Source organism: Loxodonta africana, chromosome 10 (genome assembly GCF_030014295.1).
Source record: "Loxodonta africana isolate mLoxAfr1 chromosome 10, mLoxAfr1.hap2, whole genome shotgun sequence".
Taxonomy (NCBI): domain Eukaryota; kingdom Metazoa; phylum Chordata; class Mammalia; order Proboscidea; family Elephantidae; genus Loxodonta; species Loxodonta africana.
In genome coordinates this window covers 116,936,939-116,963,220 of record NC_087351.1, presented here as the reverse complement: position 1 = coordinate 116,963,220, position 26,282 = coordinate 116,936,939, and the positions used below count along the sequence as shown (strand labels likewise).

Here is a 26,282-nt window from a genome sequence, read left to right as displayed (position 1 = left end):
TCTTACCCATTTGTCCAAGGGCACCTGGGTGAGGGACCCGGTGCCCTGGTACAGGTCCAGGCTGAGCTGCTCCAGGCTCAGCTTCTCCTGCAGGAAGTGGCCCAGGTACCTCTGCAGGAGGTACCGACAGGCCCTCTTCTTGATGGACTCCGAAAACGGCCAAGGCATGACGAGGGCTGGCGGCTGGGCCGGCTGGGCTGCGGGCTCCGGTGGCTCCGGCGGCTCCGGCGGCTCCGGCCTCGGGGCGGCGCCTCGGGTCCCGGCCGGCGTCCCAGGCCGCGCGGGGCCTACGCGCGGGGCGCTCCCTGCATGCCCGCCGGCCCCGGCGCCCCTCAGGGCCACCCCATGGCCGGGGCCGCGCCGCTTCCGTAGGCCTGGGGGGCAGGCACCGGGGGCCCTGTCACCGGCCGCGGCTTCCGAGGTGTGCTCGTCGGCACAGAGGGTGCGAAGCGGCCGGCCGGGGCGGGACCGGGCCGGGGCGGGAACGGGCCGGGGCGCACACCTCCACCGCCGCCGCACGACCGATTTGTTGTCATCCGCGGGCGCGCTCCCGGGGCTGGGACGCTCCCGGCGCGCTCGCGAGACCCCGGCTCGGCGCGCGCGGCCGTCGCCGGAGGAAGTGACGCCACGCTGGGGCCGACGGAGGTGGGCGGAGGCCGAGAGGAGCACTTCCGGCGCCGGGGGCGGGGCGGGGCGGGGCGGGATGGATGGAGGCGGCGCCGCGGGCCGGCTGCAGGCGCCTCGGAGGGACGCGCAGGTGAGCGCCGCCGGCTCTGCTTCGAGCCGCAGGCACAGGGGCTCCGGGCGGGCCGGGAGGGGGCGACGGGAGGGCCGGGGCGGGCGACAGGAGGGCCGGCGGGGGGCGACGGGCGGGCCGGGGGAGGCGACGGGCGGGCCGGCGGGGGGGCTCGAGGGCGGGCCGGGGGGGGCGACGGGCGGGCCGGCGGGGGGCTCGAGGGCGGGCGGGGGGAGGCGACGGGCGGGCCGGGAGGGGGCTCGAGGGCGGGCCGGGGGGGCGACGGGCGGGCCGGCGGGGGGCTCGAGGGCGGGCGGGGGGAGGTGACGGGCGGGCCGGGAGGGGGCTCGAGGGCGGGCCGGGGGGGCGACGGGCGGGCCGGCAGGGGGCTACAGGCGGCTGGGGCTCCGAGCCCGGCGGAGGGGTCTGGGGGCGGGTCCGGCCTGCGCGGCCCGGGTGACCCCGGACTCCGACCCCGGACACTGACGCTCCGGGCGCCGCCGGCCCCACGGCGGGGAGGCGGGAGCCCCTCTGGAGCGCCGCAGGCCGGCCCCGAACGTTGCCCCGTGCGCATCGTAAGCAAGCTCTCGGTCCTCCGCCTCGTTCAGCATTTGTTTCTGTTACTGTTTGTCTAGCGATTTGCCGTTTCCAGAGCGTTTCTCCTTTACGCTTCCTTTCTCCTGGGTGCGCTGCGCCAGCGACCGGGAAACTTGGGCTTTCGAGGCATCTGTGGGCAGCACTGCCTGTTCCCACAAGCGCCCAAGCTTGCAGACCCCGGGGGAACCTCCGCCAAGTACTTGGGCTCTTCTGGGAGTCTGCGCCATCGCCATCGCATTTCTACCTTTTAGGAGGCATCTCCTGCAGGGGCGGGGCCGGCTCTTCAATTAGTCAACCCTGAAAAGCTTGGGTGCGGGTGTTGGCGGTGGGGAAGGGCGGCTGGAAGCCAGATGTCTTGGGCTAGAGTCGTGGCGCTTTCACTCTGGGTGCGATGGGGTTCAGGAAGGGGATGACATCATCCGGCTGCGCTACCTGCTGTGTTAAGAATAGACTGGGGTTTGGGTGGGAGACTAGGGACAAAATAGCAAGGCTAGTTAGAAGGATTTCATAGTTGTCCAGGTAAAAGATGACAGTGGGTAGGACCAGAGTGGTAGCAGTAAAGGTGGTAAGAAGCAGTTGGATTGTGGATACATTTTGAAGGTAATAGACATGTTTGCAGATGATAAAATAATTACAATACTTGCCATAAAAGTATAAACAGTGTGCTATGGAAAGGTGGGGAGTTAGAGAAGCCTTGGGAGGTGTAAGGTGTACTTTTAAAGTATGGGTACAATTTGGATTTCTTTCAGTAACTGTTAGTGGGTTTTATGGAACATAGGATTACATTGAGCCTGTCCATAGGATGCCTGCAATTTCAAATATCAGAAAAATTGAAGATTTTATAGTCACATACTCCATTCAGAGTGTTAAGTGTGTTGCCTTTTACATTTTACTCTTTCTAGGAGAAATTCAGCATCAGTGTTAAGGTTTAGAACCTGTCATTGTTACACCTTTAGCTCAAATAGGGTACAAACTCATCCCAAGTCACAGTGCTATTTTTGTGTTTTATCAAAGTATCACAAAATGTTAACACCTAGCATTAATTGAGGAAGATGTCAGCTTTCTAAGATTTATATAAAAGTGCTTAAAATGAACCAGAGACCTACATCATCCTGAGACCAGGAGAACTAGTTGGTGCCCGGCCACAACCGATGGCTGCCCTGACAGGGAGCACAACAGAGAACCCCTGAGGGAGCAGGAGATCAGTGGGATGCAGACCCCAGATTCTCATAAAAAGACCAGACTTAATGGTCTGACTGAGACTAGAGGAATCCTGGCGGTCATGGTCCCCAAACCTTCTGTTGGCCCAGGACAGGAACCATTCCCGAAGACAACTCATCAGACATGAAAGGGACTGGACAGTGGGTAGGAGAGAGATGCTGATGAAGAGTGAGCTATTTGTATCAGGTGGACACTTGAGACTGTGTTGGCATCTCCTGTCTGGAGGGGGGATGGGAGGATAGAGAGAGTTGGAAGCTGGCAAAATTGTCACGAAAGGAGAAACTGGAAGGGCTGACTCATTGGGGGAGAGTAAGTGGGAGTACGGAGTAAGGTGTATATAAACTTATATGTGACAGTTTGACTTGATTTGTAAACGTTCACTTGAAGCTCAATAAAAATTAATTTAAAAAATGCTTAAAAGTGATAAGTTAGAGGTTGAACGGGTTGTGTCAAAATAAGCCTTCCTCAAAGAAATCCTATTAACCTGTCAAATAAAAGAGAAGCTGGTGAGATGGCGTTGGCCTTTTTTAAGACTTACCCTTGTGGTAACAGGAACGTGAGGCCAGGGCTCCGTGTTGCTCAGCCCACGGGGCACACAGCAGCAGCAGCAGCACGACCATCCACCTGCGTGATGGAAAGAGCACTGAACTCGGAGTGCAGAAGCTTGAGTTTCCAGGACAGCTCTTTTTCTCAAAGATACTTTATTTTTAAAGTGTAATAACTAACAGATATTTCTCACTCTGTGTGCCAGGCACCATGCTAAGCACTTTCCATATATTCGCTCCTTCAGTTCTCTCAGTGTCCCTTTACCATAGAAGGTATCGTTAGCTTTTCATTTTAGGGGGGAAGAATCTGTACGTGAGAGATTTAAACGTCTAGCCCCAAGTTGCCCGGTAATTAAGTGGCAGAACTAGATTCTAGCCCTGATCAGTCTGCCCAAGAGCCCTTTAACCTGTACACTGCACTGGCCACTTCTTGTTTGTGTTGAGAGGATTTCCCAGACTGCAGCTGTGATAGAGAGAAAAGTAATCATGATTAAGACATTGCATTCTAGCCCTTAGTTGACCGTTGCAATGTCAGTTGCAAAGTCAGACTTTAAAAGTGACAATTTGAAATCTGCGCTGCTCTAGAAATCTTTCTGTCATTGTTCTTTCAACAGTGTTTATATAATTCTTTCTACACCTATTCTTTTGTCAGCAAGGACAAAGCTGACCTCTGCAAATTTTCTCCATCCCATTGATGCTGTGAATTTGGGATGAAACGATACATTCTAGTCAATTAAGAAGTAGAGTAAAGAATTTAATAGTCAGTATCTTGACAACCAGTTTCATGAATTCTCCCAAAACACCAACACAGCTCCAGAAGTATACCAACAGACGGAGAAAGAACTGGTTGCTAAATAATTGAGGTATGATGTTTGAAGGAATTATTTTTGAAACTTTATATGGGGTGATGCAGTCTGCCAGAGTAACTGACAGCAACCTTAAGGTATTCCAATTTTTGAAGGCGCTGGCAACACAACATTGCTCAGAATCTGGTAGAGAGCCAGTTTAGAGCCTAAATGGAAAGCAAAGAGTGTTTCTGTTTTTATCTCTCTCTAGATATTGATTTGTTTTATGTTGGTTAGAAGGGACTTTATTTAAATAAGGCACCAAAGGATTATTTTCTAGAGGGTTATACAGAAATAAAAACCTGTAATTCCTGGGATTTATTTTTTAAACATTCAGTTTTGAGAGTCTTTTCTTAGAAATCTCATTCACAGTTTCTGGTTTTGAACAAAAGGTTGCTTACAGGGTTTTCATGTTGCTGCTTATTTACATTTTAAAAGGTTTCTCAGATTAACACTGTGTGCTTCTTCACCCACCTTGATCAGAAACGGCACGATGTAAAACCGGTTGCATAATCTGTAATTACCAGGTTGTGTGTGTGTCTGTCCTTGCAGAAAGGGGAATGCAAAGAAACTTTATAAATAGATACGTCAGTGGAAAAACAAACCACCTTGGTTTAACTAAACTTTCTATTTGTAACGCTACAAAGGGTTCTCATTTTAAATGTTTAATCTCACAGTCAAGATACATGTTTCAGAACTATTGAAAACAGATCAAATGTTATGTGTTACATGAAATAAAAGTTTAAGTAGCTTTTAGTTTGCCTAAATTCTAAGGCAGGAGCCCTGGTGGTGCAGTGGTTAAACCCTTGGCTGCTAATTGAGCTCACCAGCCACTCCGTGGGACTACAGACCTGGCCATCTGCTCCTGTAAAGATTACAGCCGGGGAAACTCTGCAGCAGTTCTACTCTTGTCATAAATAGGGTCACTCTGAGTCGGACGCAACTCAAAAGCACCTAACAACGAATTCTAAGTGTTACTAATTTTGGTTGATTAACTTTATTCGCCTTTATGTTCAGAACATTGAAATGCAGGTTAAATTCAAACCTCTCCTTTCATTTGGAACTGGTAACTGCTAGTTATTTTAACTTTCTTAATAGTTGTTGTTAGGTGCCATCGAGTCAGCTCCAACTCATAGCGACCCCGTGCACAACAGAACGAAACACTGCCTGGTCCTGGGCCATCCTCACAGTTGTTATGCTTGAGCTCATTGTTGCAGGCACTGTGTTGATCCACCTCACTGAGGGTCTTCCTCCTTTCCACTGACCCTATACTCTGCCACGCATGATGTCCCTCTCCAGGGACTGATCCCTCCTGACAACATGTCCAGGGTATGCAAGACGCAGTCTCGCCATCCTTGCTTCCAGGGAGCATTCCGATTGTACGTCCTCCAAGACAGATTTGTTCGTTCTTTTGGCAGTGCATGGCATATTCAACATTCTTTGCCAACGCCACAATTCAAAGGCATCAATTCTTCTTCGATCTTCCTTATTCATTGTCCAGCTTTCACACGCATATGATGCGATTGAACATACCTGGCCTTGGGTCAGGCGCAACTCAGTCCTCAGGGTGACATCTTTGCTTTTCAACACTTCAAAGAGGTCTTTCGCAGCAGATTTACCCAATGCAATGTGTCTTTTCACTTCTTCACTGCTGCTTCCATGGCTGTTGATTGTGGATCCAAGTAAAATGAAATCCTTGACAACTTCAGTCTTTTCTCCATTTATCATCATGTTGCTCATTGGTCCAGTTGTGAGAATTTTTGTTTTCTTTATATTGAGGTGAAGGCTCATACTGAAGGCTGTGGTCTTTGATCTTCATTAGTAAGTGCTTCAAGTCCTCTTCACTTTCAGCAAGCAAGGTTGTGTCATCTGGATAAGGCAGGTTGTTAACGAGTCTTCCTCCAATCCTGATGCCATGTTCTTCTTCATATAGTCCAGCTTCTCGGATTATTTGCTCAGCATACAGATTGAATAGGTATGGTGAAAGGATACAACCCTGATGCACACGTTTCCTGACTTTAACCCAATCAGTATCCCCTTGTTCTGTCCAAACAACCACCTCTTGATCTATGTACAGGTTCCTCATGAGCACAATTAAGTGTCCTGGAATTCCCATTCTTTGCAATGTTATCCATAATTTGTTATGATCTACACAGTCGAATGCCTTTGCATAGTCAATAAAACACAGTTATACATCCTTCTGGTATTCTCTGCTTTCAGCCAGGATCCATCTGACATCAGAAAGATATCTCTGGTTCCACTTCCTGTTCTGAAACTGGCCTGAATTTCTGGCAGTTCCCTGTCAATATACTGCTGCAGCCATTTTTTTTTATATTAATTTTTATTGAGCTTCAAGTGAATGTTTACAAATCAAGTCAGACTGTCACATATAAGTTTATATACACCTTACTCCGTACTCCCACCTGCTCTCCCCCTAATGAGTCAGCCCTTCCAGTCTCTCCTTTCGTGACAATCTTGCCAGCTTCCAACTCTCTCCATCCTCCCATCCCCCCTCCAGACAGGAGACGCCAACACAGTCTCAAGTGACCACTTGATATAATCAGCTCACCCTTCATCAGCATCTCTCACCCACCCTCCGTCCAGTCCCTTTCATGTCTGATGAGTTGTCTTCGGGAATGGTTCCTGTCCTGGGCCAACAGAAGGTTTGGGGACCATGACCGCCAGGATTCCTCTAGTCTCAGTCAGACCATTAAGTCTGGTCTTTTTATGAGAATTTGGGGTCTGCATCCCACTGATCTCCTGCTCCCTCAGGGGTTCTCTGTTGTGCTCCCTGTCAAGGCACTCATCGATTGTGGCTGGGCACCAACTAGTTCTTGTCTCAGGATGATGTAGGTCTCTGGTTCACGTGGCCCTTTCTGTCTCTTGGGCTGTTAGTTGTCGTGTGACCTTGGTGTTCTTCATTCTCCTTTGCTCCAGGAGGGTTGAGACCAATTGATGCATCTTAGATGGTCGCTTGTTAGCATTTAAGACCCCAGATACCACATTTCAAAGTGGGATGCAGAATGTTTTCATAATAGAATTATTTTGCCAATTGACTTCAAAGTCCCCTTAAACCATTGTCCCCAAACCCCCGCCGCTGCTCCGCTGACCTTTGAAGCATTCATTTTATCCTGGAAACTTCTTTGCTTTTGGTCAAGTCCAGTTGAGCTGACCTTCCATGTATTGAGTGTTGTCCTTCCCTTCACCTAAAGCAGTTCTTATCTACTAATTGATCAGTAAAAAAACCCTCTCCCACCCACCCTCCCTCCCCCTCCCCATGACCACAAAAGTATGTGTTCTTCTCAGTTTATATTATTTCTCAAGATCTTATAATAGTGGTCTTATACAATATTTGTCCTTTTGCCTCTGACTAATTTCGCTCAGCATAATGCCTTCCAGGTTCCTCCATGTTATGAAATGTTTCACAGATTCGTCACTGTTCTTTATCGATGCGTAGTATTCCATTGTGTGAATATACCACAATTTATTTAACCATTCATCCGTTGATGGACACCTTGGTTGCTTCCAGCTTTTTGCTATTGTAAACAGAGCTGCAATAAACATGGGTGTGCATATATCTGTTTGTGTGAAGGCTCTTATTTCTCTAGGATATATTCCGAGGAGTGGGATTTCTGGGTTGTGTGGTAGTTCTATTTCTAACTGTTTAAGATATCACCAGATAGATTTCCAAAGTGGTTGTACCATTTTACATTCCCACCAGCAGTGTATAAGAGTTCCAATCTGTCCGCAGCCTCTCCAACATTTATTATTTTGTGTTTTTTGGATTAATGCCAGCCTTGTTGGTGTGAGATGGAATCTCATCGTGGTTTTAATTTGCATTTCTCTAATGGCTAATGATCGAGAGCATTTTCTCATGTATCTGTTAGCTGCCTGAATATCTTCTTTAGTGAAGTGTGTGTTCATATCCTTTGCCCACTTCTTGATTGGGTTGTTTGTCTTTTTGTGGTTGAGTTTTAGCAGAATCAGATAGATTTTAGAGATCAGGTGCTGGTCGGAGATGTCATAGCTGAAAATTCTTTCCCAGTCTGTAGGTGGTCTTTTTACTCTTTTGGTGAAGTCTTTAGATGAGCATAGGTGTTTGATTTTTTGGAGCTCCCAGTTATCTGGTTTCTCTTCGTCATTTTTGGTAATGTTTTGTATTCTGTTTATGCCTTGTATTAGGGCTCCTAAGGTTGTCCCTATTTTTTCTTCCATGATCTTTATTGTTTTAGTCTTTATGTTTAGGTCTTTGATTCACTTGGAGTTAGTTTTTGTGCTTGGTGTGAGGTATGGGTCCTGTTTCATTTTTTTGCAAATGGATATCCAGTTATGCCAGCACCATTTGTTAAAAAGACTATCTTTTCCCCAATTAACTGACTCTGCGCCTTTGTCAAATAGCTGCTCGTATGTGGATGGATTTATATCTGGGTTCTCAATTCTGTTCCACTGGTCTATGTGCCTGTTGTTGTACCAATACCAGGCTGTTTTGACTACTGTGGCTGTATAATAGGTTCTGAAATCAGGTAGAGTGAGGCCTCCCACTTTCTTCTTCTTTTTCAGTAATGCTTTGCTTATCCGAGGCTTCTTTCCCTTCCATATGAAGTTGGTGATTTGTTTCTCTATCACCTTAAAAAATGACACTGGAATTTGGATCAGAAGTGCATTGTATGTATAGATGGCTTTTGGTAGAATAGACATTTTTACTGTGTTATGTCTTCCTATCCATGAGCAAGGTATGTTTTTCCACTTAAGTATGTCCTTTTGAATTTCTTGTAGTAGAGCTTTGTAGTTTTCTTTGTATAGGTCTTTTACATCCTTGGTAAGATTTGTTCCTAACTATTTTATCTTCTTGGGGGCTACTGTGAATGGTATTGATTTGGTTATTTCCTCTTCAATGTTCTTTTTGTTGATGTAGAGGAATCCACGTGATTTTTCTATGTTTATCTTATAACCTGAGACTCTGCCAAACTATTAGTTTCAGTAGTTTTCTGGAGGATTCGTTGGGGTTTTCTGTGTATAAGATCGTGTCATCTGCAAATAGAGATAATTTTACTTCCTCTTTGCCAATCTGGATGCCCTTTATTTCTTTGTCTAGCCTAATTGCTCTGGCTAGGACTTCTAGCACAATGTTGAATAAGAGCAGTGATAAAGGGCACCCTTGTCTGGTTCCCGTTCTCAAGGGAAATGCTTTCAGGTTCTCTCCATTTAGAGTGATGTTGGGCTGCAGCCATTTTTGAATGATCTTTAGCAAAATTTTGCTTGTGTGTGATATTGATGATAAAATTGTTCTGTAATTTCCACATTCGGTTTTCTTGGGAATAGGCATGAATATGGATCTCTTCCAGTCAGTTGGCCAGGAAGCTGTCTTCCATATTTCTTGGCACAGATGAGTGAGCACCTCCAGCGCTACATCTGTTTGTTGAAACATCTTGATATTCCATCTATTCCTGGAGCCTTGTTTTTCGCCAGTGCCTTCAGAGCAGCTTGGACTTCTTCGTTCAGTACCATCGGTTCCTGATCATATGCCACCGCCTGAAATGGTTGAATATCTACTAATTCTTTTTGGTATAATGACTCTGTGTTCCTTCCATCTTCTTTTGATGCTTCCTGTGTCGTTTAATATTTTCCCCATAGAATCCTTCACTATTGCAACTCAAGGCATGAAGTTTTTCTTCAGTTCTTTCAGCTTGAGAAATGCTGAGTGTGTTCTTCCCGTGGGTTTTCCATCTCCAGCTTTTTGCACGTCATTATAATGCTTTACTTTGTCTTCTCGAGCTGCCTTTTGAAACTTCTGTTCAGTTCTTTTAGTTCATCAATTCTTCCTTTTGCTTTAGCTGCTCGACATTCAAGAGTAAGTTTCAGAGTGTCCTGTGACATCCATCTTGATCTTTTCTTTCTTTCCTGTCTTTTCAGTGACCTTTTGCTTTCTTCATGTATGATGTCCTTGATGTCATTCCACAACTCGTCTGGGCTTCGGTTACTAGTATTCAATGCGTCAAATCTATTCTTGAGATGGTCTCTAAATTCGGCTGGGATATACTCAAGGTCATATTTTGGCTCTCGTGGACTTGCTCTGATTTTCTTCAGTTTCAGCTTGGACTTGCATATGAGCAATTGATGGTCTGTTCCATAGTCGGTCCCTGGCCTTGTTCTGACTGATGATATTGAGCTTTTCCATCGTCTTTTTCCACAGATGTAGTCAGTTTGATTTCTGTGTGTTCCATCTGGTGAGGTCCATGTGTGTAGTCACCGTTTATGTTGGTGAAAGAAGGTATTTGCAATGAAGAAGTCGTTGGTCTTGCAGAATCCTATCACTCGATCTCCAGCATTGTATCTATCACCAAGGCCTTATTATCTAAGAAGAAAAATCTTTCTGCACCTTAGATCCTGTATTTTCCAATGTATCATAACTTTAAGTTCTTTTCTTACTAAAAATACTGTTTTCTTTTCACCATAGAAAAGTTAGACTGTTAAAAAAAATTAAGCCGTTAATTATTACCTTAACTTTTAATAGAAGAACAATAACTTCAGTGGAAGAGACTGGTAAAGATTTAGAGAAGGACTCAATACTAACCCTTCTACCAACTCTCATTCCTGCCCCAGGCCCAGTGCCAATGCCTAGAATTTTTTAGTTAGTTCTGGTAGTGTAGTGGTTAAGAGCTCGGCTGCTAACCAAAAGGTCGGCAGTTCGAATCCTCCAGCCGCTCCTTGGCAAACCTGTAGGGGTAGTTGTGCCCTGTCCTGTAGGGCCGCTATGAGTTGGAATCAACTCAGTTGCAGTGGGCTTCCTTGGATTAGATCAGTACTTCTCAAATTTGTGCTCACATATTCTCTTCAGAGGCAAAGGAAGCCCAAAGGTGTGGAAGTGTGGCTTGAGACTTCAAAATATTTGTGTTTTTTTCTTTCAGAATTCTAGGCAGTTCTGCATTGTCCTCCGTTAGGTTGTTACTCTGGCTGTGATAGGTGTTTTCCAGGAATGCCCACCATGCTCATTCTGTGGTTTTGTGTGCCACAGAGCTGAGTACCACAGCCTGGGAAGCAGAGTTAGAATTTTTTCTTTGGTTTATTCATTCATAAGATATTCATTGAGGACCTGCTTTATGCCAGACACTGTGCAGGTGATACACACAAGTCCCCGTCCTTACGGGCCTGTGGTAGTAAAGACATAAAAATCATGTGTAGTGAGGTATGGTAAGTATGGCGGTGCCCATACAGACAGTGCCAAGGAGATAGTAACTGTCTTGAGATCAGAGACAGCCCCTGAAATAGGTGGATTTGAGCTGAATTTTGAAGGACTAAAAGCCTGCAAAATAGTGTTAAATCACAGTTTTTTAAAAGTGTGGCTTACAAAGCATTGTATAATGAGTATGTGTCAAAAATGTATTTAACTCGTTAATGAAGGAACCAGCAAGATGGTAAAGTTGGTTCAAAGTAATATCATAGAGACCAAAGTATATGTAGTCAATGAAAGAAAAGATACAAGATTTCAAAGTTACCTCAAATTGGCTGATGGGGTTTCCACTTCTGTGTAAGATAAACTAACTGGATTGACCCTCCCAACTGAAACAGCAGAAAAGTTGGCAAATATATGAAACAGAAGTTCTCAGGACTTTGAACAGTAGGCGTTGAAGGAGAGTGATTTCTGAGAGACAGTAAACAAGGTAAGCCCTACAGTTTCCCCATTTTACTGCCTGGAAGGACTTTACAGACCACAGCACGAGAAGGAAAAACCCTGGAGAGCCCAGCAGGCTCCCTAAGCTGAGGACATGGAGCTAGGAGTCTGGGAAGATCAAGGTAGTTAGGACAGATTATTAGAATGTAGAGAGTTGCAGAGAGAGCTAGAGCGCCAGGTGGAGATACACAGGGATCCCCCTTCAGCCTTCTGTTAATACCCATCAACACATGGGTGTGAGAAAACAACCCAAGGCTGAGGAGAGAGCTGCCCAGAAGAATTAGAGCAAACAATCTTAGAAGTTCATACAGAACTAGGGATAGCTCCTGTTGCCATCACCCAGAACGGATAGTTTTCATAATTCACAAGGCCTTGAGTAGAGTACTCAGAAAGGTTTTGCCTATATGTTGTTAGTTATTAATTGCTGTCAAGTCAGCTTGAGCTCACGGCAGCCCACGTACAACAAGAAGATACTTTGCCCAGTCCTGCACCATCTTCATGATCATTGGTATGTTTGAGTCCACTGTTGAGTGTCTTCCAACGTAGGGGGCATGTCTTCCAGCATGACACCTGGCATTATTCTGCTGTGATCCATAGGGAATTCATTGGCTAATTTTCAGAAGTGCCTTTCTTCTAAGTCTGCAGTCTGGAAGCTCCCTGATACCTGTCCACCAAAGGTGACCCTGCTGGTATTTGAAATACCGGTGGTATAGCTTCCAGCGTCACAGCAACACACAAGACATCACAGTATGACAGACTGACAGATAAGTGGTAGTTTGCCTCAATTAAAACCCATGGGGTTTCCAAGGTTGTAATCTTTACGGAAGCAGACAGCCACATCTTTCTCCTTGCAGAGCAGATGGTGGGTTCAAACTGCCGACCTTTCGGTTAGCATCCAAGGGCTTAAGCACTGTGCCACGCCACCAGGGCTCCCTTTGCCTCAACAAACCAAAAAAAAAAAAAAAAAACCATTGCTGTTGAGTTGATTCCAACTCATAGTGACCCTGTAGGACAGAGCAGAACTGCCCCGTAGGATTTCCAAGGAGTGACTGGTGGATTTGAATTGCTGACCTTTTTGGTTAGTAGCTGAGCTCTTAATCACTGCACCACCCGGCCTCATTTGCCTCAGTAAATGAGGCAAAATTAACAAGAGACTAAAAGCAGCTTCCACCACTTATCTGTGGTTTGTCGTACTGTGGTGGCTTACATATTACTGTGATTTTGGAAGCTGTGCCACCAGTATTTCAAACACCAATGGGGTTATCCATGGTGGACAGGTTTCAGTGGAGCTTCCACGCTAAGACAGACTCAGAGAAAGGGCTGGCAACCTCCTTCCAGAAGTTAAGTATTAAAAATCTTGTGGCACACATTGACTCACTTGGTTTGGACTCATCATCAGGAGGGATCAATTTCTGGAGGAGGACTTCTGTTTGGTGAAGTAAAAGGCCAACAAGGGCGAGGGAGAAATGGACTGACACAGTGTCCACAATGATGGGCTTGAGCTTGCTGGTGATTGTGAGGATGATGCAGGTCTGGGCAGCATTATTACATTCTGTTGGACACGGGAGTTGACTTGACAGCAGCTAACGGTAAATGCAGCTTTGGTGCTGCCTGCCAGAGCCTGAAAAGGAAGATCCACAAGGCTCATGGTGTTTCCAGGTTACTTAACTGCCTACCAGAATAACACTAAATATTTATAGGAATACAAAAAAAAGAAGAAAAAAATGTTTATGGGAATACAAAAATATCCAGCACCATGCAAACTAAAATCAAAGCATTTGGTATCCAGTCAAAAATTACCACTCATGCAAAAAAGCAGGAAAATACCAACCATAATGAGAACATCTGTCAGTTGAAACTGACCCAGAAATGATACAGATAATGAAATTAGTAGACAAGGACATCAAAACACTTGATTATTTTACATGTTCAAACAGGAGGAAATCGAGGATTTTTTCCAACTTCTGAAGTCTGAAGTTGATCAAATATCCATTCAAGATGCATTGATAATTACTGGCAATGGAAATCCAAATATTGGAAACAGAAGAAGGATCTGTAGTTGGAAAACACGGGATTGGTGATAGAAATGACACTGGAAATGGCATGATAGAGTTTCGCAAGACCAAGGACTTAGTCATTGCAGATATCTTTTTTCAGCAAAATAAACTGTGACTATACATGTGGACCTCACTAGATGAACAACACAGGAATCAAATCGACTCCATCTGTGGAAAGAGACAATGGAGAAGCTCAATATCCGTCAGAACAGCGCCAGGGGCCAACTGTAGAACAGACCGTCAATTGCTCATATACAAGTTCAGGTTGAAGCTGAAGAACATTAGAACAGGTCCACAAGAGCCAAAGTACAACCTTGAGTATATCCCACCTGAGTTTAGAGACCATCTCAAGAATTGATTTGATACATCGAACACTAATGATCAAAGACCAAAGACCAGACCAGACATCAGGAACATCATACATGAAGAAAGCAAGAGGTCGTTAAAAAGATGGTAAAGAAAAGACCAAAATCGATGTCAGAAGAGACTCTGAAAGTCGTTCTTGAATGTAGAGTAGCTAAAACAAAAGGAAGAAATGAAGAAATAAAAGAGCTGAACAGAAGATTCCAAAGGGTGGCTTGAGAAGACAAAGTATTATCCTGAAATGTGCAAAGACCTGGAGGTGGAAAACCAAAAGGGAAGAACATGCTCTGCATTTCTCAAGCTGTAAGAAATGAAGAAAAAATTCAAGCCTCGAGTTGCAGTATTGAAGGATTCTATGAGCAAAATATTGAACGACACAAGAAGCGTCAAAAGAAGATGGAAGGAGTACACAGTCACTGTACCAAAAAGAATTGATCGATGTTCAACCATTTTGGGAGGTAGCATATGATCACGAACCAGTGGTACCGAAGGAAGAGATCCAAGCTTCACCGAAGTTTTTGGCGAAAAACAACTTGGAAGTGACAGGAACAGCTTGGAATCAGGAGCAGGGATCACAGAGGAAGGCCTGGAAGGCTCCCCCAAAGTTGAGAGTGCATCCCTCCCGTCATCTCAGTGCAGGACAGCTTCCAGCCAGGACTGCTCTCTCATTGGCTCTCTGCCATCAGGCTTCCCGTTGGTCCGCCCCTCGCTGCTGGCTGGCTCAGCTCAAGGCCAGTGTATCAGACCGCTCAGCTCTCTCAGCTGTTCTCCATTGTCAGGCCTCGGTGCTGCTAACTGGCCTAGCTCACAGCCCAGCCAATGCAGCAGCTTCAGTACTGCCCGTTTCCCACGTGGCTCTACTTCTCTGCCGGTTAGCTCTCAGCCAGCATCTCTCAGCTGTATCCTTTTTTGCCAGGCCTGGGAGGGACCTCTATGTCCTGTCAACAATGAGCCGTCTGAGGACCTCTTTGTTTCAGCTGTTTATATATCCTAGCCCTCATCTGGCCTCTCACCAGACCAGAGTTCAGCCAATCCTGGGTTAACCACAAGATGTTCATCAACTAAGGTCTAGTACAAAAGTAATATTTTCTCCGTGCAGAGACTGGGTCCTCCCTGGGAGGTCCCCCAAACTGCTTCTCCAGAGAACTAGGGCAAAGGTAGCAACTCCTCAGGAATTAGGGAGAAAATCTTCCAAGCTGTTTTCCAAAGAAGCAAGGCAAGAAGGCCACATGAAAGAACCCATTGCACCACGGCAGGTAACCTCTGAAAACCAAAAAAGGCTAGGAAACATTCTCTCCTGAAGCCTCCAGAAGGAACACAGCCCCACCAACGCCTTGATTTTAGACTTCTTAACCCCAGATCTGTAAGAGAATAAATGTGTTGATTTAAGCCAGTAAATGTGATCATCTGTTACAGCAGCGGTAGCAGGCTAATAAATGTGATGACGTTGACACTCCACAAAGCTTTTATGGAGCGCTTGCTACGTGACAGGCCCCAAAATGTTCATCAACATCATCAGGGTTCCGTTTTTCAAAGCCACCTTACCTCCATAGGAAACCCAGATGGCGTAGTGGTTAGGAGCTATGGCTTCCAGCCAAGAGGTCGGCAGTTTGAATCCACCAGGTGCTCCTTTGAAACCCTGCGGGGCGGTTCTGCTCTGTCCTGTAGGGTCAACTCAATGGCAACGTGTTTTTGTTTTGTTTTGTTTTACCTCTGTACGTCTCTTTTAGAGCTAAATCAGTTACTGCTTTTCATTTTGGATAGACCCTAAGTCAGGATGGTTTTGGTTGCCAGTAAAATAATGGGAATATATTGGTTCTGTTAACTGTGAAGCGCAGAGGTGGGCGCCTGTCAGGGCTCTGGCTCCATTTCCTGTGCATCTCCTGGCTCTGTCTTGCCTTTGTCAGCATCCTCAGGCCAGTTTCCCCTTCTCAAGATGACTACCAGGAACAAGCGGGGCTGTGTACTCTGACTGACAGGAAGAAGCCTGTGTTGATTGATTTAGGACACTCTCTGACTGGGATTGGGGCCAGTCACACTCAAACTTCATGGTTACTGTACTCCGTAGGGGGAGGGGAGTTTGATTCTCCCATGGAAAACCTGGCTGCTGTCAGAATGGGGAATGGGTGTTGGTAAACAGTCAAGGAGTGTCTGCTGTACCCAGCAAAAGGTACATCGTAATAGTAGCTAACAGTGTTTTTAATTCGTGTAATGCTTAAGTGATAAAATCTGTAGTCCCGGTTTTATTTATGTATATCATCATCAAAAGTTCTGATGTGTCTACTGTTTTACGTGTCATTCAGAGATATTTCAGAGAAACTCTGGATGTTCATAGCCTTAGGTGATGTATTTCCTGTGTTGCAGCTCGGTACTGTGATCAGTGCACAAGCGACAGTTTGGGGACCTCCTTCACCAACCTGTGAGGATTTCTCCCGCTCTGGTACTGGATTCTTTTTCTTTCTCCGCCGTTACAGGTCCTATGCAGCGAACTAGACTCTTGCTAAGAAATCTTTCATATTGTCATACTTTCTCGTGGAAACAATTCTTTTTCACTCAGTTTTTATTTCTGACACCTGTAATTGGAGTATCCGCAACCAGTAACTAAGTGAACAAAATAAGGATGATTGATGTTCATGTGGCCAGGAGATGGAGAGTGGACAGCCCCACTTGAGGACCTTCAGAATATATGTCTTACACGTAAACCCAGGTGTAATATAAAGGGATGTGTTGACTGTTTTTAGACTGAGGTGGAAATTTTCAGGAAATCAAATATTTCCACTTTGCTGTATATTCAGTCAATATTAAGTGTCAGTGGCCTGACACATTGCTCCAGCAGTAACTGGTGAGTTTATAATTAACTCCTGTTATTAATGGTACATGCCTCGTTCTGTAACGTGCGATGAAAGACCAGATGAAGGATCCTTAAAAACGTCGTTAATTAAAATAGGATGGGTTGGAAATGTTGTTTATACACTTTGCTATGTGATTTTTTTATGAAAGCGTTTTGCAGAGTCTATCATCATTTGCCCTTAGCACATGGTTTTGGCTTCTGTAACATGCGGATGACCCACGGCCGTAACAGCTGTAGCTCCCTAAAGGCTTCTGCTGGTAATGTGGAGCGGCGGCTGCACAGCAGACTTTCCCCGGGGCTTTTGAGTCCGTCTGTCTGTGGTTGGGTCGCGGTATCTGTGTTTTTTGTAAGCTCTCCCAGGCAATTCTGCTGAGCAGCCAAGGCTGAGAACCACTAATTTAGAGGGTTTTGACTATCATACAAACAGGGCACACATTAGTAACCTCAGAAAAACAGATGGAGTTTATAAGCTAACAGTGATCTGAATGTTTGTAACAAGTTGTCATCTTGGTGAGCCAGTGTGGTCGGGGAGGGACTACATCTTGGCCGCAGCACTCCAGCAGGTCGGAAATGAGTGTTTGTTACACACGCGAAGGAGTTGCGCTGGGTTCAGAACAGCAGAGTTGCACCCATATCAGAGAAATGAATGACTTAACTCACATGTAGAGCCCACCAGGTAGAGAGTACACTCCAGAGCAATTTCACATTTATTAACCATCTCATTCATACGTTCTGAATTTTAACAATACTCACTGCCAAGAAAACACTTTTTGCCACCAGCCGCAGAAGGGCAGCTTTCAGGACACAGCAACTTGGCAGTAAATCTTGGAGCAAGTTAGAAAGAGGAATAGTATCACTCACAGTGCAGTGTTTGAGCCGGTTCAAGTAAGTGGTGAAAAGGTGAGTTATTAGTAAATAAATGTTGGAACAGTAGACTGCTTGGAAAATAACCTTATGCAAAATAAATTCCAGATGGATCAAAAATTAGGGGAATTTAGAAGACAATTTAGGAGATTTTTAAAATGTAATCATGGGGAGGGGTTTCTTAAGCAAAATTCCAAACCCAGAAGTTGTAAAGGGAACTATTGAGAGGTAGTATGCTGTGAAGAGTAAGGACTTGAGCGCTGATTTCAGACTACCTACATTCATTTCCAGTTCTGCCTTTTCCATGCTGTGGTCTTGGAACTAAAAATATGCTACAGCCACTGCTGTCAAGTCGATTCTGACTCACAGCGACTCTGTAGGACAGAGTACAACTGCCCATAGGGTTTCCAAGGCTGTAATCTTTGTGGGAGCAGACTGCCACATCTTTCTCCTGCAGAGCAGCTGGTGGGTTGGAATCACAGGCCTTTCAGTTAGCCGACGATCACTTTAACCACTGCGCTACCAGGGCTTCAAAAATACGCTGTAAACATCCAAAAAGGTGTTTAATCAAGGAAATATACATTAAAACAATGAGTCATCATTCTTTGCCTCTCAAATTCGCAGAAATTAAAAAGGGTTTTAGAGAGTGTGGTGAAAAAGAATGCAGCCTCTTATATTCTATTTGTCGATGTTGTTAGGTGCCATTGAGCCTGTTCCAACTGAGCAACCTTATGTACAACAGAACGAAACACCGCCTGCCCCTGCGCTGTCCTCACAATCATTGCTGTGTTTGAGCCCATTGTTGCAGCCACTGTGTCAGCCCATCTCACTGAGGGTCTTCCTCTCTTTTGCTGACCCTCTGCTTTACCAAGCATGATGTCCTTCTCCAGAGACTTGTCCCTCCTGATAACATGTCCAAAGTGTGTGAGATGAAGTCTCCCCATCCTTTTAAGGAGCGTTCTGGTTGCACTTCTTCCAGGACAGATTGGTTCATTCTTTCAGCAGTCCATGGTATATTCAGTATTCTTCACCAGCACCATAATTACACAGACGTCAAGGTCTTCCATATTCGTTGTCCAGGTTCCACATAGGCACAATTAAATGTTCTTTGCAGTGTTATCCATAATTTGTTGTGCACATGTCAGGTGCCTGTACCCTGTTGGTGGAACATAAAACAGTACAGCCTTTTTCTGAAGGGTGGACTTGCAGTATCTGTTGAAACTTAAAATGAGAATGTCCTTGACGTGGTAGTTGCCTTTCCAAGTATCCATCTCAGGGAAATAATTACACGTGCAAAGAAAAATATGCACTGGGATTTTCTCTGAGGCGTTGTTCAAAATGGCTGAAAACTGTAATATTCTAAGAGCTTATCAATAAGGGCATTAAATCTCCTTTTTTCTTTTTGAAAATCCATATGTCTAACTTTCCTGTGAGGAATTACTGGAAGTGGTTTTAGACAGTGTTTTTCCTAAAAGTTGTTAGCCAGTTAGTGGCAGCTGTAAGGCATAGCTACTTTTAAGCAAAAGATAATATGTTGACTGTCTTCCTGTAAACCAGTTTTTTGCAGAATGGAAACAGACTGCAATCCCATGGAGCTAAGCAGTATGTCAGGATTTGAAGAAGATTCAGAGCTCAATGGTTTCGAAGGAACCGATATGAAAGACATGCGGCTGGAAGCTGAGGCAGTTGTCAACGATGTTCTCTTTGCTGTCAGTAACATGTTTGTCTCGAAAAGCCTGCGCTGTGCGGACAACGTTGCCTACATCAACGTGGAGACCAGGGAGGGGAGCCGGTACTGCCTGGAGCTCACTGAAGCTGGGCTGAGGGTAACTCACTCATCTTTTTAGGAAGGAAAGGGTATTTAAATCTTTACCACTTGATCAAAAAGGAGCCAGTGGGGGAGGGGAAGGGTGTCGAATGAGAACTGTCCATTCAGCAGCTTCCAAGGTTATTTAAAGAAAACTGGTTTCTTAAGAATTTTTATTAATTTTGAAGTCTTTCAGCCACATAGGGAAATCGAATATTTTGAAGGAAAAGGAAAAAAAAAACCAAAAAACCATTGCCTTGCAGAGTGTTATTTTGTTTAAATCCTTACTCCCAAAACTCATGTTTTTCTTATCTCTAACTATGTCCACCAAAATTTTGCAGTCCTCCCACTGGGTGAATTCTTTGTGCTGAGAGGATCTTTTCCACCTCTTACAAACATCTCTTCTACTAAAATAACATACTTGTCTCTGCTGTTCACCAGCTCAGAGGTGAGAACAAGAGCAGAATGTCCCATGTCTGGATTTCTAAGAGCGCCGCCCTATTGGCTCTCTATTACAAGTGCCTCTTTACTATAAGTGGGCTTTTCTGGCGGAGGGACCTCTCCAAATCCTTTAAACCAGGATCACGTGTTTAGAAAAGTAGACAGTGCCACCTGAGAGCAACTTTAAGTAATGATAAAAGCTTGCTGTTAACATACTATTATGAGAATCTTTGACTGCTGAACAGAGAAATGGGATATTAGCAACTCCAAAATTTAGTTTTAACTTTACGAATTAATTAACCTTCAATCTTGATCAAAGGGCTCTGACTTCCTTGTGTTTCTCTCTCTGTTAAAAAGTAATTCCCAAAGACTTTCACAGTATCTTAAGCCAGAGGACAAGGCCTAAGCAGCAAGCACACCATATAATACTGTTTGACAGGTACGTGAACATCGGCTGATTTCACTGGATCCCCTTTGCTGGAAATGCAGGCGAGCCACGTGCACCACATATCCCTCGATGGAGGCTCCCTTTTAGTTGAAACACATCACAAGGTGGCATCTTTACCGCTCTGAATGCTGCCACAGCTACCCTGTAGGTAACTGCTTAGGCTCTGGGAAGATTACCTGAATTAACTACCATATTTTATGCAAATGATGTGCACTATAGGGTTTTTCTTTTTTTGCCAACCACACAGCCCCTTCCCACATTATTTTCCAGGCATGCTGGGCACATTATATGTGTGGGCACATTATATGTGTGGGCATATTATTTGTGGAAAAAACATGGTAATTTCTGTGTGCTCTTTAGTAAATCCCAAAATTCATACTAAAAGCTTAATAGTGTTTAGAGGTGGTCTTAAAAAGAAATAGGCAAATCAAAAGTAAAGAGAGGTCATCCCAGGTAAGTGAATTCTCTCTTTTATCAGTTAATTCTAAGGGAGCTTTAGTGAGGTAGAAGGGGCTCCGATCAGAGAGACATAAATGTGAATCTGAGTGATGCTGGGTGAGTCAGCCAGCCTCTCTGAGTCCTTCCTTATCTATGTCCTGGAGATGCAAAAGACTAAGAAGGCCTTTGGGAATGATGATACTAGTAAAGAATGCAGAAAGAGCTGGGTCAGTCACAACACCTGGCCTGAGGCAGGTGCTCACTCACATGTTTGTCTTTCTCAGTCTGATTCGGCTAGCATTTACTGAGCAGCTATCCTGTGTCTGTAAATACTAAAAGGTTGTATTACAAATACGCGTATTCTGACTGTTGAGTGAGAAATAGCGTCGTTGGAGACGACCCAGTAAACACCTGGCTTTGCTGTCTGTACTGAGATGTCACCTCGTTATTTGATGCCTTTCTTTTGTAGGTGGTCGGTTACGCTTTTGACCAGGTGGACGATGACTTGCAGACTCCCTACCACGAAACCGTCTACTCCTTGCTGGACTCCCTTAGCCCTGCCTACCGGGAGGCGTTTGGGAATGCACTCCTTCAAAGACTGGAAGCTTTGAAAAGGGACGGGCAGTCCTGACCAAGCTTTCCTTCTAGGGGAGGCTGCTGCTGGTACAGAACGTGGGTGCAAAGCTTGAAATCCCTGCGTCTGATCGTACTAGAGAACACATCTTTGCTTTTGTCTTGATCACTTCTTGCTTCAGATTTAGGCTTTTGCCTCAGAACAGTATTGATTAAAGGATTATCTTTGTTAACATCTGATTCGTTAAGGGAATTCTGAGGCCACTGCTGTGAAACCATCGCCAAGATGTTAGTGTTGCTTCATCTAGTATCCCTGCATTTCAAACCTCAGTCAGTCTCTCATTCCTTTGTCACAGGGCTTTGATGCTGCCAGCACTGTCTTTCACACAGGAAGTTAGAGATTTGCACAGAAATGTTGAAATTATAATTGCCTAACTTCAGGCTTTGATTCAGCTTGCTAAATCAGGGGTTTACTACTAGCTTGGACTGACTTTGTAGTCATTATTTTGCTACTGGCCTTATTGGAAACGTATCAACTAGTTTCCCCGCACAAGTTTTGAAATTTACTGCTCCCCGTAAACTCTATATTACTAATAGGGGTTGATAAAGGCAAATGAATATTACTTAGCTAGTGTGAAATGAAAAGTGGGCACTGAAACACTTCTGTATTCCTTACTTGCAGCAGTCAGCCAGCTAAGCAGAGGATAAACGGTTAGCAAATGAATGTAGTAGTTAACTTGTTTCCAAGATTTCTAAGCACATAAGTAAATACAGGAACAGATTCCATTCTTCAACAAAACGCATCTTCAACCTGTGTGATTTAGAAGAAGGAAGATTCTGGTTTCCTGGAACAATACTTTGGCCTGTGTTGATTCTTATTCTGAATGTTTGTTCACAATGTACAGTATATATCAAAGTATTTTTGCTTCAACGTTTCCTTTCTATAACGTAGTGCTTTGGTATTCCCACCCGGCTCCTCCTTCCCCAGCAGATGTACACTGTTCCCTCAGTGCTAAGTCTACCATGTAGCATGAGTGCATTGCATAGGTTTGAAACCAAAGGATGAATGAAGCGTTCAGAGACTTAAATATTTAAAAAATGGAAACTGTATTTTATATTTTATTACTGGTACTAATGTTGGTAAACTTGGTGAACTGCACTGTGCTGCTCCGTGTTCTCAAGTACACGTTGAATAGTGATGACTGGGGAGTCGCTTTTCTAGTGGTCATCTGAAGCAGCGGCTGGAGAAACGCTCACTGAAAGTCTGCGTCTGGACACACCTTCCTAAATTTCTCATGTGCGGACTTTCTTGTCATTATTAAAAACTAGGTATTTTTAGGCCCTGAAGATCATGTACACCAGAGCAGATTAAAGTTCAGTCTGCAACACTCCTCATCCTCAGATGTCACTGCAGTGCTTTGATTATGTCTGTCACGCCCGCTCATTCTCAGCCTTACTTGCAGATGCGGAACTGAGGAGCAAAGTCCGACTTCAGGTTGAACTTTCTCGTGCTAAATCTCAGGCTAAATGTAAAGGATAATTGTAAAGTTTGAATAAAACTTGTTTACTCATTTTGAGTTAAGTATGATGAAAAGTAATTTAATGTTTAAAAATGGAAACTGTTGGTTTTGCGATAAATGACTGATTCCAGGAGCTTCAGATTCCATTTTTGAATTCCACATTGTTACACTTTGGTTCAAAGTGAATGGAAGTGTTGCTGTTTTTCTCTCTCTGAAAGAGGAACAAGGAGAGAGGACATTAGTAAAACTACACAGATGTTCAGTAGACTACACAGGAACCCAGATATTGACACCTCCTTTCTACCTAGGCCATTAAGGGAATTTAGTCAGATAAACCTTGATTTCACCTCCAAACTGAGGGGGGGACCACACTTTAAATACAGAACTCTCAGAATCAGATTTTAAGAACAACAGCAGACAAGTAATGGCCAGACAACTTGGAGAAAAATACAGATGTCTGGTAACTGCTTAAAGATGTTCAGTCCCACCAGTAATTAAAGGGAGGAAAGTTAAAAATAGGCCATTTCACCTAATAGTAACTCCTGTTATCTAAGTCAAAATTTAAGGAGCCCTGGTGATGCAGTGGTTAAGTGGTCGGCTGCTAACCAAAAGGTCGCCAGCGTGAACTCACCAGCTGCTCCACCAGAGAAAGATGTGGCAGTCTGCTCTCGTAAAGATTATAGCCATGGAGACCCTATGGGGCCGTTCTGCTCTGTCCTATGGAGTCGCTGTGGGTGGGAGTTGACCCGGTGGCACCCAACAACAACAAATAAGGACTTAGTAAGGAGGCACTCTGGTTTGGAGGATATATTGGTAAAAACTTCTCTGGAAAACAGAAAACAGAAGCCTCTACAAAGCTTCTTATAAAACTTCTGTTACTTCCACGTCTAACAGGGAAATGATTTCTGCAAAAGAAACACTGCAGGAATGTTCATTTCTCTGGTGAAAAGTTGGAAAGACTCTAAAGAGTGGTTAAGTTCCAACACATCCATTTAATGGCATGATGTACAACCATTAAAAATCAATGCGGCGGGAAAAGTGACAATGGAGAAATAGCTATACTGTGGAAAATAAAACAGGATGAAACCTACATACACTGTAGTCTTTAACCTTAAATGTCGTAGAAGGAAAAATGGAGCAAAATATTCTACAACGTTGATAGTGGTTATCACTGGGTGGTACGGTACATGAGTGTCCATTTTGTTTATACTTTTTCACATTTTCTGTCTTAGTTTGTATGCACTAATTAGGGGTGGAATGCGATAGATGTGGGGTGTGAGCTAGCTGAAGACCTCTCTCTAGCAAAAGCACAAGCCATGCTCTCCTGGCTCATGTCTGCTCCCAGGGGCTTTGAAGAGGCAATCCTATTGTGAGAGGAGCAGACAGCTCACTTCCCACCACGACCACGGCCACCACTCCCCCGCCTTTCTGCCAGTGCCAGAATCAATCACTGCACGGGCCACACAGCCACCAGCAGCCAAGCTCTTCTCTCTCCAGTCTTGGAAAACATAAAGTGTGCTGTTGAGGTGTTAGGGGCCAGTGGAGGAGGGAAACATTTAGATTCTAATAGGTGCCACGTTGCGTCAGAACTCTTGAGCCCTTTATTTTATGAATGACGTTCCTGAGACTGGGCCGCATGAAGGAACTTGCTCAGCGGCCCACTAGTGAGCCATAGAGCTGGGTTAGAACCCAGGTCTTCTGACTCCACAGCTATCCCCATACAGTACAGGATAGTACATGATCCATCGCAGGAACTTTGTGGTTATATGAAAGCTGATTTTGAAAGAGAAAAGGAGAAACAGTAAAAGAAAGTTGCATATAATATATAATAACAATATTATAATAATGTGATAATAGTATACTATAATAGAAAAAGGAGCCCTGGTGGCAGTGGTTAAGAGCTCAGCTGCTAACCGAAAGGTCAGTAGTACAAATTAACTAGCGGCTCTTTGGAAACTCTATGGTTTAGTTCTCCTCTGTCCTACAGGGTTGCTATGAGCCCGAATCGAGTTGATGGCAGTAGGTTTATAATAGAATCTCCTTTCTTAGACAACCAATATGAGATCTGTAAAAATCTCTGGAAATCATCCCCTTGTAATTTTGGAGCTAGCTCGTTTACCTGATCTCTGTAGTATAAACAGTAATGAAACAAAGGCGAGTTACAGTATTTTACGGTGGCGTGGCCAGTTGAATAACTTCCAAAGTATTTACCTGCTTAGCCGCGGTATCAATAGGGGATGCAGAGACAAACCAAAAATCCGAAGAGGAATCAAATGAATTGAACGCCTGAACTAACGTCCCTTGAACGAAAACAAGTCTGTTTATTCCAACATCTGCGCTGGTCTCACATGCTTATTTTTAAGCTTAAACTGACAGCAGTTCCTTGTTGATAATTTTAAAAAAGAAAAAGGATTTTGGTATGTGCAAATTATTCCCAAATTGAGTTTGCAGAATTTCAAAGTGTTAATTATTTCGTCAAAATCTAAAGACTTTCAAATGAGACTTGTATGTATAAAAAAGAAAAGTGGTGGATCAGGAAAAAAGCGGAATGAAAAAGGCTTCCATTTATAGAAATGTACCTTAGTCTTGCAGAAAAAAAGTAATTTCACCTTTGGCCACCACTTCAGGAAATACATTCACATAAAGGTCTTATTTATTCCCAAGAGCTCTGCTTGGTTGGTACTTTCACTCCTGTTTTACAGCCAGTTTAAGAGCCTCAGCTGCTGACTGAAAGTTCAGCAGTCCCAACCCCCCAGCCACTCCTGGGAGAAAAATATGGCAGTTGGCTTCCTTAAAGATTAGCCTTAGAAACTTGATGAAGCAGTTCGATTCTGTCCTATCGGGTCACTATGAGTTGGGATCAACTCGACGGCAGTGGGTTTAACAGCTTCAGGAAGGTTAAAAGATTGCTCCCAGTCCCTCACAGATGGCTGCAGAGCTGGAAGTCAAATCCAAATCACCTGAGTAGCCCACAGTGCAGGGTCTCCAAGCTGCCTGTAGATTTTGGGGCACCTCGGTTATTTGAGGCACCCAGTATTTAAAATAAAAGCTACAAAATATTCTTGCACGTGTAAAATATTTACATTTAACAAAATAATGATTAAAGCAAATGGAAAAAGCCGATACAATCCTGCCATTCCAAGATAACTCCAGGATTTATTCAAAATCCACCCCAACTTTGGGGTCCTGTGCTAAGACAAGTTGAATGCCATCATTCAGCTTGTCAGTCTGTCTCAGTAACTTTCTGTATAATCTTATTTGGAAAGAAGGTCAAAAGCCTAGTTTTCATCCTTCTGTGAATATG

General features: G+C 44.4%; 3 protein-coding genes across 7 annotated transcripts in view; 2 read left to right on the top strand and 1 right to left on the bottom strand.

Annotated features, from left to right (window-relative positions):
• ATG2B (autophagy related 2B) overlaps positions 1 to 234 on the bottom strand; it is an 83,634-nt gene extending 83,400 nt beyond the window's left edge. For 2 of the 3 annotated variants that reach the window (XM_003408870.4, XM_064293011.1), the window contains exon 1: positions 7 to 233. In XM_003408870.4, coding sequence (XP_003408918.2) covers positions 7 to 168 — 162 coding nt within the window. In that variant the 5' untranslated portion in view covers positions 169 to 233. Of the gene's footprint in view, positions 1 to 6 lie in introns of all 3 variants that reach the window. The other variant, XM_064293008.1, reaches the window with a different exon arrangement.
• Positions 167 to 1,371, top strand: LOC135232491 (uncharacterized). Its single transcript, XM_064291865.1, has 2 exons — positions 167 to 256; positions 373 to 1,371. The coding sequence occupies exons 1-2, from the start codon at positions 167 to 169 to the stop codon at positions 1,369 to 1,371; spliced, it is 1,089 nt and encodes a 362-aa protein (XP_064147935.1).
• On the top strand, positions 714 to 23,029 carry GSKIP (GSK3B interacting protein). 3 transcript variants are annotated; one of them, XM_064293007.1, is made up of 4 exons: positions 738 to 757; positions 16,401 to 16,476; positions 19,309 to 19,577; positions 21,355 to 23,029. In XM_064293007.1, exons 3-4 carry the CDS (start codon positions 19,320 to 19,322, stop codon positions 21,514 to 21,516), a joined length of 420 nt encoding a protein of 139 aa, XP_064149077.1. In that variant the 5' UTR covers positions 738 to 757; positions 16,401 to 16,476; positions 19,309 to 19,319; the 3' UTR covers positions 21,517 to 23,029. The 3 variants fall into 3 exon arrangements, with proteins under 3 accessions (XP_064149076.1, XP_064149077.1, XP_003408917.3); XM_064293006.1 differs by lacking the exon at positions 16,401 to 16,476 and having other exon boundaries at positions 714 to 757; XM_003408869.4 differs by lacking the exon at positions 738 to 757 and having other exon boundaries at positions 8,843 to 16,476.
• Positions 23,030 to 26,282: the final 3,253 nt, after the last annotated feature.

Excerpts from the sequence above, each read along its gene's own strand:
- LOC135232491 (XM_064291865.1), top strand. The coding sequence starts at position 167 with ATGACGAGGGCTGGCGGCTGGGCCGGCTGGGCTGCGGGCTCCGGTGGC. Across the intron at positions 257-372 it reads GCCTCGGGGCGGCGCCTCGG|GCCTGGGGGGCAGGCACCGG; the intron begins GTCCCGGCCGGC and ends CCGCTTCCGTAG.
- GSKIP (XM_003408869.4), top strand. The coding sequence starts at position 16,311 with ATGTGTCTACTGTTTTACGTGTCATTCAGAGATATTTCAGAGAAACTC. Across the intron at positions 16,477-19,308 it reads TGAGGATTTCTCCCGCTCTG|TTTTTTGCAGAATGGAAACA; the intron begins GTACTGGATTCT and ends CCTGTAAACCAG. Across the intron at positions 19,578-21,354 it reads TCACTGAAGCTGGGCTGAGG|GTGGTCGGTTACGCTTTTGA; the intron begins GTAACTCACTCA and ends TTTCTTTTGTAG.